We start from the raw sequence: 13,612 nt of genomic DNA on the forward strand, positions 1-13,612 counted from the left end.
TGTCCACGTGACCACCTCCCTGTTTGGGAAGCCCTTTCAGTTTCCCCATCACATTTTGGAAAGAGAAAGTTGCTTTCTAAGCTGGTGGCGGGGGTCAGGGGCTATGGGGGGGGGGAGTTGAATCTGAACAATTCCTGGAGCTTCTTCCAAGAGCCTGGAGCACCTTCCCACCCCTGCCCTCGGGGCCTGGCTCCACTCGGCAACCAAGGTACCCAAAGTCACCCCAGACTTGCCCACTGGGTGACTGACTCATCTCCACCTCCTGCCACCCCCAGGGGAACTCAACTCAGGAGCCAATTCCACCTCTCCACAGCCCTGGAGCTGCTCGTGTGTGTGTGTGTGTGTGTGTGTGTGTGTGTGTGTGTGTGTGTGTAAGTCCCATCTCCAAATGTGTGTGTGTGTGTAAGGTGTAAGTCTGTGTGTGTGTGTAAGTCCCAGTGTGTGTGTGTGTAAGTCCCATCTCCAAATGTGTGTGTGTGTGTGTAAGTCCCATCTCCAAATGTGTGTGTGTGTGTGTGTGTGTGTGTGTGTGTAAGGTGTAAGTCCCATCTCCAAACAAGAGTGAGTGTGTGTGTGTGTTTAAGTCCCATCTCCAAACACAGGACCAAGAGTGTGTGAGTGTGTGTGTGTGTGTGTGTGTGAAATAAAGAGACAAGGCCCAACCTTCCCCTCCGGGCCTTGGGAAGTCTTTGGGGAGTCCTCAGGAGAGCCCTCCCAGGGCAGCGCCCCGTTCCTAGGCCCCGAGCGAGCAGCAAGCAGCAAGTAGCGCGTCCGCGGGTGCCGGGAAGGCGCCGGCCAGGCCAGGTCAGGCCAGGCCAGTCCAGGCTAGGTAGGCCCAAACCCGGAGAGGCCCCGATCTCCGGATAAGCCGCGGGCCAGCACCCCAACAGAGCTCCGCGTCCGGCTCCCGAGCCGGCCGGCCGGCCTTGCAGCCAGACGATCCGCTTTTTGCTTCCAGGGCAGGCAGCGGGAAGAGGCGGCGACGCGGCGCGGCGGGGCGGGGACTGCGCGGGGCGGGCGCTCGGCCTCCTCGCGCGCCTCCGCACCCGGCCCTGGGCCGCGCCTGCCCGCGCCCGCGCCCGCGTCCGCGCTCGGCTCCCCGGCTGAACCGGAACCTCTCGCGGCCCGGCCGCCGCACACGGCCCGGCGTAGGCGCCGCCCGGGAAGGGAAGAGAAGGGAAGGGAAGGGAAGGGAAGGGAAGGGAAGGGAAGGGCAGGGCAAGAGCCATCGCGCCCTAGGGGGCGGGGAGGCGGCCTGCGCGGCGCCGCCCGCCATGGCCGCGGCGGGGTGAGCCGGGCTGCAGCGAGTGTCTCCGGAGCCGCCGCCTGTCCGTCCGCCCGCCCGTCCGTCCGTCCGCCCGCCCGTCGTCGCGTGCCCGCCTGGTCCATGGCGCGGCCCCGCCGCCGCCGCTGCTGCCGCTGATCCCGGGGCCGGCCGCCCGCGGCTTCCGTCCCCTCCACGCCCCCGCGGGGCTCGGCGAGCTCGCGATGGGGAACACCACGTCGTGCTGCGTGTCGTCCAGCCCCAAGCTCCGCAGGAATGCCCACGCGCGCCTCGAGTCCTACCGGCCCGACGCCGACCTGAGCCGCGAGGACACGGGCTGCAACCTGCAGCACATCAGCGACCGCGAGAACATCGACGGTGAGCGGCGGGCGCGCCCCGGGGACCCTGGCGGGGGGCTCGCCGCATCTCGCTTCCCTTCCCTTCCCTTCTTGCACCCCCGGAATGTGGCCGAGCGGCTCTGCCCGCGCCTGTCACCCCGGGCGGGACGGAGAGGGGAGAGACCTCTCGTTCTTTCTCTTCTCCCCTGGCTCGCTCACTCGCTTTCCCCCCCGGGGATCTCCGCTCTTCCCGCGAGTGTTTGCAGGGGAAACTTTTGCCCAGGCTGCGGGGCTTGCGGGGATGGGAACCGGCTCCCCACCTAGGCCACTGGCAAGCCGGCTTGCAGGGCGCCCCGGCCCGGGCTTGCTTGCTTGCTTGCTTGCTTGCTTGCTTCCTTCCTTCTTGTCCACACGCGCTGGTCCGGCTGGTGGAACCGAGTCGGGGTCTCCCCCTAAAGGTCTGCAGGATCTTGGGCATACCCGAGAGGCATGATTTTTTTTTTTTCATTTTGGAAACCATCCCCCTTTTCCCCCACCTGTATGTAGTTGGAACCTCGAGTTTGGATCCCCCAAAACTTATACATCAACCCCCCCACTCCTGGCTGTTAAAACATTTCTATTTAAAATTGCAAGAGATGGGGGAGCCCCCCAGAAGGGATTTGCTGTGTTTTGAGGGATTTGGAGTTAGCTAGCCTTTTGCCTGAATGCATCCAAGTGCTCTTCTTCGAGTATTGTAGGAATGTTTTGGAGGAGGTGTTTTTGGTTGGCACCCCCCGTTTTTCTTTTTTCTTTTTGGCTTTTTGACTGATGCCATTGACTTTTCTGTTTGGAGTAGAATTGGTAAAGGAAGTCAGCTGGTCACAGCACCCAGTCATGTTTATCTTATTATCCTTACACTATCATTATTAGTATTACTTTATTAGTGATTCATGGGGTTTAACATTTACAGATGGATAGCTACGCATTATGTAATTTACAACTTAAAAGAGTTTAGGATTTTCTTTTTAGGATGACTTGATTTTTTTTTTAACGGGAAAGTCTCAGTTGATGTAGATGAAAAAATTTTCGTGTATGAATGAGTTGACACAACTCAGTCAAGATTTATTTCTGTCGACTTTTGGATGGAACAGTCCGGAAATTCAAACTTAAACTTTACTAAAGGAAGGTCTTTTTCTCTATTTATTAATCTTGTTAGGCCACTGATCATGAAATGAATACCTTATGGTAAAGATATTTATCTTTATAATGTATCATGACTGAAGTTAATAGTTCAATATCAAATTCTAGTGTTATTTTAGGCTTACATTATCATAACATTCCTTAAATATCTCTGATGAAATTGCATCCATAACTTTAACCTTGAAATTTATACACGTGGGATATCTAGCCATATCTGTTTGATCAGTGCTATAGAATGAAGCATTTTAAACATGTCTAATATATAATAAATAATAATTGCATAATAACAAAGTATGCCATTTTAAAGAAATAAATGAATGAGTTTATAATAGATAGCCATTACTCAGGCCTGTATTGTTCAAGCAGGCAGAAACATTTGGGAGTAATTTATCTTTAATGTAGTTAACAAGTATCAGGGAACCCACTTTTTTAAATAATGGAATAAAAAAGTAAAAACCAAAAGAAGATGTGAATTTTTTTTTGTTTGTTTGTTTTTTGGTTTTGGGTTACATCAAGGAGTACTCAGGTTACTCTTGACTCTGCGCTCAGAAACAACTCCTAGCAGGCTTGGGGGACCATATGGGATGCTGGGAATCGAACCTGGGTCTGTCCCTGGTCAGCTGTGTGCAAGGCAAATGCTCTACCTCTGACCCCGAAGATTTGAATTTTTATAGTCAGCCCAGTATAGTAGTATTGACTCTAGTAGGGAAATGGAAAAAGATAAGTAATTGTAAATAGTTGTCTGGAACTAAAATTTGGAAGGATTTTGCTAGAGAATACTAGAATAATATGATTTATTTTTTTAAAAATTTAAACATGAAATTTGAGTCTTTTTTTTTTTTTTTTTTTTTTTTGCGGTTTTTGGGTCACATCCGGCAGTGCTCAGGGGTTACTCCTGGCTCCATGCTCAGAAATTGCTCCTGGCAGGCACGGGGGACCATATGGGATGCCGGGATTCGAACCGATGGCCTTCTGCATGAAAGGCAAATGCCTTACCTCCATGCTATCTCTCCGGCCCCGAAATTTGAGTCTTGACTCTGAATCCATTTTTGAAAACATTTAGAGGACTGTCAGTTCTTGTAGTGGAGACTCAGGCAGGATATAAATAGTGAGTGGTCTTCAGTCTACAGGTGTAGGGTGGTTATGATTGCTAGACTTGGCCACAGGTATGCAGGTGCCCATCTGAAGGTGTAAATAAAAAGGCTGAAGGCAAATTAAGACACTGTAGACTAGGGAAAGAGAATTAACCCAAGCCTGTGTTTCTTTCTACCTTGGATTCCAGTTCACACTGGCTGTGATATTTTAACAGTTTAAACCTAGAAACACTACTTTGCAATTCTCTCGCTCTTCCAGTGTCATTAAATATTACTTTCAGGGTTTATTTCTCCAGTGATTCTCCAAGTTGGTTTCAGTTTGTCTATCCTAAGGTGTAGATAGGGCTCAGAATTGCAGTCTTGGAGTTGTTACCTGTTTTTCAGGAGATTTTCAGCATAAAATCAATATCAAACTCTGGGTGAAAAATGATTTAAATTAATTGGTGTACATAGGTAATACTTTATATTTTTAAAATATAATTTTTTATTGAATGAGTAAACATTTAAGAATTACATATCTGGGGAACAGAGAGATAGCAGGGAGGTAAGGCATTTGCCTTCCATGCACAAGGTCGGTGCTTTGAATCCTGGCACCCCATATGGTCCCCCAAGCCTGCCAGGAGCAATTCTTGAGCATAGAGCCAGGAGTAACTCCTGAGCACTGCTGGGTGTGAACCAAAAACAAAAACACAAACAAACAAACAAAACAAAACAAAAGACATATCTGGGCCAGAGCTGTAGTGCAGTAGTAGGGCACTTGCCTTGCATGCGTCAGACCCAGGACAGATGGACCTTGGTTTGATCCCCAGTGTCTCATATGGTCCCCCAAGTCAGAAGTGAGTTCTGAGCGCATAGCCAGGAGTAACCCCTGAGCATGGCCCAAAACAAAACAAAACGAAACAAAGCACATCAAGAATTCTTGGGCCGGGGAGAATATAGTGAGTAGAACTTGTGCCTTGCATGCAACTGAGCTGGGTTCGGTCCCTGGCACTTATCTGGTCTTCCAAACCCTACTGGTGGTGATCCCTGAGCACTTCTGGATGTAGCTTCAGAACAAAACAGAACAAAAACAAAAACAAAAGCTCGAAAAGCTTGATTCTGTTATATGTAAAAAAAAGTTGAAGTGCTCAGATACCATACTTTTTATGGACTGAAACATCCCAGTCAACTAAAATGGAAAGCTTTGGAGAAATTCATGAGGCTTCTGTCAGGTTTTTTTGTTTTTGGGCCACACCCAACTGCATTCAGGGGTTACTCCTGGTTCTGCTCTGAGATATCGCCACTGGTAGGCTCCGGGACCACATAGGATGGTGGGGCTCAAACCTGGGTCCGTCCTGGGTTGGCAACGTGCAAGGCAAATGCTCTATTGCTGTGCTATCACTGCGGCCCTTCTGTCAATTTTTTAAAAATTAGTGATATCAGATACATATCCATGTTTTCACCACCCAAGCAACCTGTGGTGATATTTATCCTGGAGAGTTTCAGTGACTAAATCAGGGTGTTCAGGCTTCCATGATACTTACAGGCAACTTTTCCTGTTTTTATACTCAACTTCAGCATGTTTTAGGTTTTTGAATCCTGCGTGAAACTTTATTAGCTCATCAGATACTTCTCATAACATTAAAAATGAGCAGTAACCAAACTAACAGATAGTAGTGATTGCAACCATTAAATTGTAATTGTGTGTGTGTGTGAGAGATGAGAGAGAGAGAGAGAGAGAGAGAGAGAGAGAGAGAGAGAGAGAGAAAGAGAGAGAGAGAGAACAAACTTATCTTAAGTGACAAATGAAAACTAACATTTTTTTGGTGTTTTTTTCTTTGTTGTTGTTTTAGTGCCACACCCATCTGTGTTTAGGGGTTGTTACTCCTGGCTTTGTACTAAGGGAAAAATCACTCCTTGTGGGGCTCAGGAGACCATATATATTTGTGGTGCAGGATTGCTGTGTACAAGAGCTCTACTTGCTATATTATTGCTCTGATCCCCACAAATGGAAGCTTTTTACTGTTGCCTGACTGACTATCCCTTAAACTAAACCAGGCACTCGTTGTTGCCTGTAGTGGGTATTTTATTGTCATTGCAGTTGCATCTAGTGTTTCAGAGAGGGAACTTTACTGATTAGCAACGGATTGGAGGTCCCTCGTTAGATTTTATTTATGTGAGAAAATGAGGACTGGATTAAAGATAATTTAAAATTCAACGAGCCCCAATACATCTGGATAGCTGGAACATGAACACTATCACATTGTCAGAATGATGATAGCAACTGCATCCTTTTGTGGATCAGTTGTCACTCCTGATAACTCAGCGCTCTCCTCCCATATCCAGTCTCTTAGGAAAGGATAGCTTATGACTTTGAAAATATGTCCAAAGGGGCCGAGTGATAGCATAGCAGTAGGGCATTTGCCTTGCACGTGCCCACCCGGATGGACCTGTGTTTGATCCCTGGCATCTCATATGGTCCCCCGAGCCTGCCAGGAGCGATTTCTGCCATGAGTAACCCCCGAGTGTTACCGACTATGGGCCAAAAAGCTTAAAAAAAAAAAAGAAAAAAAAGAACATATGTCCAAAATTTGACCACTTGTCAGAACCTCTCCGATCTTCCTTGGATCTGAGCAGCCATGATCTTAGCCAGCCTAAGTGGTCCCCCTGCTCCCATCCTTGTTCACTAATCTGTTGCCAATATGGCAGCCACAGTGAGAGTCTTTTCTAAGCTCTGTCACATGACTTCTCTGCCTAAGAATGGAGTGACTCCTTAGTTTGCATTCAGTAAAAAGCCTTGTTACAGTGAACTTTTATAGTGGAATCAAATCAATGATTCCAAGGCCTTTTGTGATCTGCTTGCCTGCCTTTCTCATTCACTCATTGGCTAACTCATTCCAGCCACACCGGTGTCCCGCATGCTATTCCTTCATCTCACCATACATGCCCTCACCTAGGTGCTTGTTATGCCCTTCATAGTGGGTCCTGAAGGCTAATTCTCTCACTTCTTTAATTAGTCTTCGTTCAGATCTCATTTTTTAAGTTAGCCTTTGCAAAAGTGTCTTTCAGCAATTCTAGTACATGTCCTGTACACTTTGAATTCTGCCACCTATAAAACACGGAGTATATGTATAGTTAATATATTTTTGCCTATTGGAATGTAATAGAACTTTAAAAAATTTTGTTCACTGCTGGTATCCCAGGCATTTGGTACAGTGCTTGATGCAGTATAGATACCTGTGAAGTGAAGCCAGCTGCATATGGATCTGAGACCATCACATGTGCTACTATTGCTGAGAGGAGGTAAAAAGGAAAGAAGAGAATAAGATTGATAGATGTGAAGCTTTTTGAATATCGTGTGCATTTTATTTTTGTTTTGTCTTGGGGCCACACCTGTCAGTGCTCAGGGGTTGTGCCAGGCTCTGCACTCGGTAATCACTCTTGGTGGATTCAGGAAACTATATGGGATGACAGGGATTGCCTGAGACCACTGCATGCACCTTACCTGTTGTACTCTATGGCCCCTAATGTTAACATTTTAACCTAAAAAGTAGCAGATAATGTGAAGTCCTGAATATGGAACTTGAGGTTTTAAACATAGTAGCTTTAACAACATCCAACTGGAAGAAAATCTTGGCAAATGGAAATCTTTTAGGGGTCCAATGTTTAGTTTTTTTCCCCCTTGTCTATACAGATGAATGACTTTAGGTGTGGGCTGAAAGGCCTTCAGAGTCAACATAAAGTGAGTGTGCTCAAGTTTATCAAAAAAGCAGTAGCTGAGCATACTCAGTTATGAACATAGCCATTCCTGTTTTTGTTTTTTTTTATACTGAGTGTGAAATAATACTCTAGAACAGTGATCCTCAAACTATGGCCCGCGGGCCACATATTGTATTTGTGTCTGTTTTGTTTCTTCATTGCAAAATAAGATAAATGCAGTGTGCATAAGAATTCATTCATAAGTTTTGTTTTTACTATAGTCAGACACTCCAATGGTCTGAGGGACAGTGAACTGGCCCCCTGTTTAAAAAGTTTGAGGACCTCTGCTCTAGAATATATAGCAAATGATGTTTGAAGCTAATATAGCAGAGAAACTGGAAACCCAAGAAGCCCATGTGAGGCACAGGAAGAGGAAGGATTTAGAGACAGAGGGACAGTTTAATATCCCAAGTATCTGTTTAGTGTTCTTTTTATTGAGTCTTAGTTCTTCTTAAACATATATCTCCTGTTTCTCTGGTCTCTGCTTTAACGTTTCTCCTCTGATGGTTAAAACTAGACTTGTGTCGTTTCATTTCAGACTAAGACTTGTAGTCACATGCCCATAAGATTTGTGAAGACACTGATAAATCATGAATTGGAGAGCACTGTTGAAGGATTTGCTGGGAAATTATTCTTTTTTTTTTTTTTTGTTTTTTGGGTCACACCCAGCAGCACTCAGGGGTTACCTGGCTCTATACTCAGAAATCGCTCCTGGCAGGCTCCGGGGACCATATGGGATGTCAGGATTCAAACCACCGACCTTGTGCATGCAAGGCAAATGCTTTACCTCCATGCTATCTCTCTGGCCCCCAAGGGAGAACAATTTCCTAAGTAATGAATGATGACCCTGGGACATCCTCTACAGGCTTCCTCTTATTGAGTCAGTTTGTCCACACCCTCATTTAATAGATAAGGAAACTTGGTCATGGTAAGGTGCAGTCTCTTGCCAGGACATTGCAAATCATTGACAAGGCCAGTAGTAGTAGTTACTGTGCTTGACTATATTTTCCTTTAAACAAGCTTCCCAAGGATCTCGATCCCCTTTTTATAGGAGGGAAAATTGAGCCTTGAAGGTAAAAAGTTTTGCTCATGGGACTGGAGAGACAGGACATTGGATAGGGCATTTGCCTTTCACTTGGCTGATGCCAGTTCGATTTCTGGTACCCCATAGGGTTCTCCCAAACATGGCCAGGTGTGATATTTGAGTGCAGAACCTGGAGAAATCCCTGAGCACTACCAGATGCTGCCCCCAAACAAAGATCTCCCCAGTCTCTCACTTGCTACAGTGACCACATCCATTGTCCTGTGAACTACCCTGCTTGTGTTTGGACTGTTCAACTTGAAGAGTCATTGCCTGTATGTTTTTGGCGAGCAGAACTAGCATTTTATGATTAGAATATTTACTGCCTGTTCTAGAGCTGCATGAAGAATAAATAAGTCTGTGGAATGATAGATTTTCTCAGTCTTTTTTTTTTTTTCACAGCTGATTGTCTTTCTCATCTTAAGGAGATGATGGAAAAAGTGAAAAGCACACTTTTCTGGCTAGATGAAAACTGACTCAGTGATTAAATCTTTTCCTGTCTAGGAAAAAGGGGAAAAATGAGAGGTAAAGCATACGAGTGATTTTAAAATTGTTTTAATATACAAAGTCAGAGATTTAGCTCCAGGCTTGACATGTTGATCTTTTAATTTAAGGACCCCTTAGGTAGTTTTTTTTTCATGAGACTTATTGACAGTATCATACTTGCTGTGTGTCATTGTATGAGTCCTGGGTCAGAGAGTGAGTTGAGTGTTTACGTTGCTTGCGGGAGACCCAGATTGGAGTCCCAGCACTGTGTGGTCCCAAGTATAACTGGGAGCAATCCCTAAGCTTTGAACTAGTAGTGGCCTCCGAGTTTGACCTGGTGTGGCCCAAAAGAACAAAAATAAAATCAAACTAACCAAAAGTATGAATCTTGGTGATTCAACCTTTCAGTAACTAGAATAAGAATGTGGCATTAACAGTTGATAAAAGTGAAGCTGAAGTAATAGATTGCAGAGCAGGTAGGCACATGCTTTGCACTTGGTCAACCTTGGTTAGATCATTGACATCTTATGGTCCCCCCGAACCTTCCAGCAATGATTCCTGAGTACTACTGAATGTGGCCCATAAACAAAAACCCAAAACAACTAAAAAAGAAACAAAATCTCCCCAAATGACAAAAATAAAAATAATTGATAAAAGCCCCTTTCATGCCTTTAATACCATTTACAGCCTGGAGCTGGAAGGAGGGGAAGTACTCCCTCTCCCCCCTCGTGGCATTTTCCATCATCTTGAATGTAACATCTTGTTGCTTGTAGTATTGTTCAGAAGACAGATTTCATGCTAAGCTCTGAGAGGAAGCATTACACTCTCCTCTCTCTGACCTTTCCTAAAGAAAGAAGCTCAAATAGGAACAATTGAGGGAGGTTTTCGGGACTTATAGGAGCTACCTTTATGAGGTTGGCGGGGGAGGGGGCAAGGGGAATGGGGCAGGAGGCAGGGGCTCCGTAATCAGAATGCTGATCTACATTCTAGACAGGGTTCTGGAACTGGTATCTTGTTGAGTTCCATCTTCCTCTCTCCTGCTTTATGTAAAATAGGAGTCAGAATGAAATGGAAATACTCAATGAAGAAATAACCAATGAATAGATGTCATACTGTCGTATTAAATACTTTTTTTTTTTTTTTTTTTTTTGGTTTTTGGGCCACACCTGGTGACACTCAGGGGTTACTCCTAGCTATGCGCTCAGAAATCGCTCCTGGCTTGGGGGACCATATGGGAGGCCGGGGGATCGAACCACAGTCTGTCCTAGGCTAGCTCAGGCAAGGCAGGCACCTTACCTCTAGCGCCACCGTGCCGGCCCTTACTTTTTCTTAATTTAAGCAAAACACATTTGTACTTTCCATAGTTAGGTAAGTGAGAAGTCTAAAAGTTCATCCTAACGAAGACATAAAAGCCACGTTCAAAGAGGTAGTAGAAGGATGACTGCTACCTTTTTAGAACTGGGAAATTAGAACTGTGAGGGGTGAGTTTATACAGAACTGTATGGACCTTTGACCAGGAAGTTTAGCTGCCATTAGAAGTTCCAGTGGAAGTTTTACTCTTTTTAGCATTGATTGGTTTTCTAAGTCACTTCTTTCCAGAGTCACACTATGGGGCTGCACAATGAGCTTTTCCTGACTCCTGGGATAAAGGCCCTCACAGGCGGATGGTATCCACTTGAGGCCAGGTCTCTAGGCTTAGATGGGAGGCCAAAGCCAGGGAGTTCTTTTTCTTCTTCAAAGAGTCCATTTTGGAAGCCTGTACAAATTGCTTTATTACACTGAAATATTGCTTTATAAACAGAGGAATTGCTGGGTTGAGAAATAAGCTGAAGTAGCCCGGAGCGCATTACCAGGAGCTATTTCTGCTTATGTGCTTTCAAGAAATGAAAGATGCACAGTTACAGAGAGCTCAGAGATACTTAATGGACTTCCTTGGCCATGTAGTTTCTAGTAGTTTCTTCTGCTTCTCTCCCTTTATTTGTGGGGACTGCTAGCAAAAGGCTCTGAAGCGTGAGTGTGTTTGTTTGACAACATGTGCAATGTTGCCATATTCACCATACCAGCCTGGTTTTGTCTATAAAGCTTCTTGATGATTCTGACAAGATAGATAAGATCATATTTGAGGTTTGTTCGCTCCAAACTGCTTTCCTCTGGTCTCGCTGTTCCCTTTTCAGGAAGATTGGTTTTATTATTTTTAAAAATTTTTATTTTTTGTTTTTTTGGGTCACACCCAGCAGGGCTCAGGGGTTACTCCTGGCTCTATGCTTAGAAATCGCTCTTGGCAGGCTCGGGACCATATGGGATGTTGGGATTCAAACCACCATCCCTCTGCAAAGAAAATGCATTACCTCCATGCTATCTCTCTGGCCCCAAGAAAGTTGGTTTTAGAGTGAAAAGCCTTGAAAGCCTCCCCCCCTTTAAAAAAAAAAAAACAACCTTTCTCAGAATATTGACAATCCACACATATTACTTTGGTTGTAAAGAGCCTTTTAATTTATTAGGAAAAAAATTTTCAATATAGTTCAAAAATTGGACTGAAATGTTTGGACAATGGTAAGGTCTCTGCTTGATGTTCAGTTTCCCATGGCTTAATAGGACTTTGATAGAAAGTTATTTTGGCTTGTTGTCATGACTTTATAGATGCTTTCATAGGATGTGTAGTTCTAATTCCTGGGTCATTCTGCGATCTTAATCCTGACTCAGTATGTGTCACAGGGCTTCATTGGGTGTGATGGATGTGAGCGTCGTGCTCGGTAGCATCTGGAGACATGTCAGCTGGCTCCTGGCACCGAGAGAAACACAGCTGGAGTATACTAAAGATAATTGTTAGCAACTGCACTCACGGCTTTGCCAGTTTGCTTTGGGGAGCCTTGCAGAAATCTTAGTTGGATGGTGAAATGCATGTCAATTCTATTTCGGACACCTCTGAATATAGACTTTCTGACTCTGAAGTGCGTGAACAGAAAATACTCTGCTTGAGAATTCATGTGAAATACTGTTGCATGTTGCAAAATATAGAGAGTATGGTATAGAGAGTAGGGTGCTTATAACATTTTACAAATAGCTTTTGTTCTTGGTGGGCAAAAAGGCGAAAAGAAGTTACTAAAGATACTTTGATTACATTCGGAAAGCTTGTCACCCTCCCTTTAACCTCTCCCCATTTCGAATTATGTCTATTAATGAATCTATGGCTATTTCAGATTATTAGTTGGCTATGGCTATTCTATTAAATGTAACCATAAATATTCTTTAAACCAGAGTTTTTCACCATTTTACATCTGTGGGCTGGTGGTTGAAAACCACTGTCAGTTAAGTAGCAATGGCTTTCTATTGACTGGCAGGAAATTGTGGACTGCTTCACCTGTGGCTGTAAATTGTGAATTTAAACTGTATAAATTCTTGGGGACCCAGATTTTAAGTTCTCCACATAGACTACTGAAGTCTTAAGACAAAAAACCCCCACAAAGTGGTGTTTAATCCAGTTTCAAATGTTTCATCCTCACAGATTCATTAGGTCTGACTTTTAATTTACAGTATAATTTTTCAACCAACAAATATGGATAATAGTAGTTTTCCACAGGTGTTTTTCATTCTTCAAAATGGATGGACTGTTATTATAGTGTATGTTCCCGTTACTTTGCTTAAAAAGAAATGGTTAACAGAGCCTTAGGAATTGCTTCTGGCTTCTGAAAGCTTAGTGTTATTGAAGAAATAGAAATGGTTTATTCCCTTTTATTTTTGGCATATATTCGACTCTTTTCTATAAAATAAAGCCAGTGTCTAATTTTCCTTCCTTTACATTTTGTAGGGAGTTTGGAGGAAATCTAGCAAAGCTAGTAGTAGTATTCTAAGTATTGACCATAAAAGGACAAATTTTAGGCCCAGGGAACATGTTCTTGATCTGCAGATCCTTTGCTTCCGTTTATGAAAGATCATTGTTTCTGATAGAGGGTACATGTCTTCAACTCTGTGTATGCTTTTCAAGTACACTTGGTTTTTGCATTGCTTTTTCTGCATCAGATGAATACTCTGTGGTGTCTGCTGCTCTGGATTGGAGACCAAAGCTCCGGGCACCCTTTGGTTATTTATTGGAAGTGGAAGGATTGAGCAAGTGGTAGCATTGCTGGAGTAGCATGGGGTGGGGGCTTGAGTCAGGGGACCCAGATGCACAGTTAGAAAGGCAGGCAGATCCTTAAGTTCAAAAATAAGTAGCAGATGTAGATTGGTTGTTCATATCCTTGGTTAGGGCTTGTCTGCAGCCTTGATTTGGGCATTTCCTCCAAATCAGCAAGCAAGCGTGGCAGCTGAGTTTAAGTTTCTGGGGCTGGCTTGCTAGGGAGTGGCTTGTGGAATTCCTCATATGAAGTTGGAGATAAGAAACTGGACAATAATTTCTTCACGTTTAATAATATTTTGACAAGAACATTTGGTG

General features: G+C 44.4%; 1 protein-coding gene across 1 annotated transcript in view; it reads left to right on the top strand.

Annotated features, from left to right (window-relative positions):
* Positions 1-1,317: 1,317 nt before the first annotated feature.
* Positions 1,318-13,612, top strand: part of CCNY (cyclin Y) — a 199,297-nt gene continuing 187,002 nt past the window's right edge. The window contains 1 exon segment of the mRNA XM_049776665.1: positions 1,318-1,642. Coding sequence (XP_049632622.1) covers positions 1,489-1,642 — 154 coding nt within the window. The 5' untranslated portion in view covers positions 1,318-1,488.

The sequence above is a fragment of the Suncus etruscus genome, chromosome 7 (assembly GCF_024139225.1).
Source record: "Suncus etruscus isolate mSunEtr1 chromosome 7, mSunEtr1.pri.cur, whole genome shotgun sequence".
Taxonomy (NCBI): Eukaryota; Metazoa; Chordata; class Mammalia; order Eulipotyphla; family Soricidae; genus Suncus; species Suncus etruscus.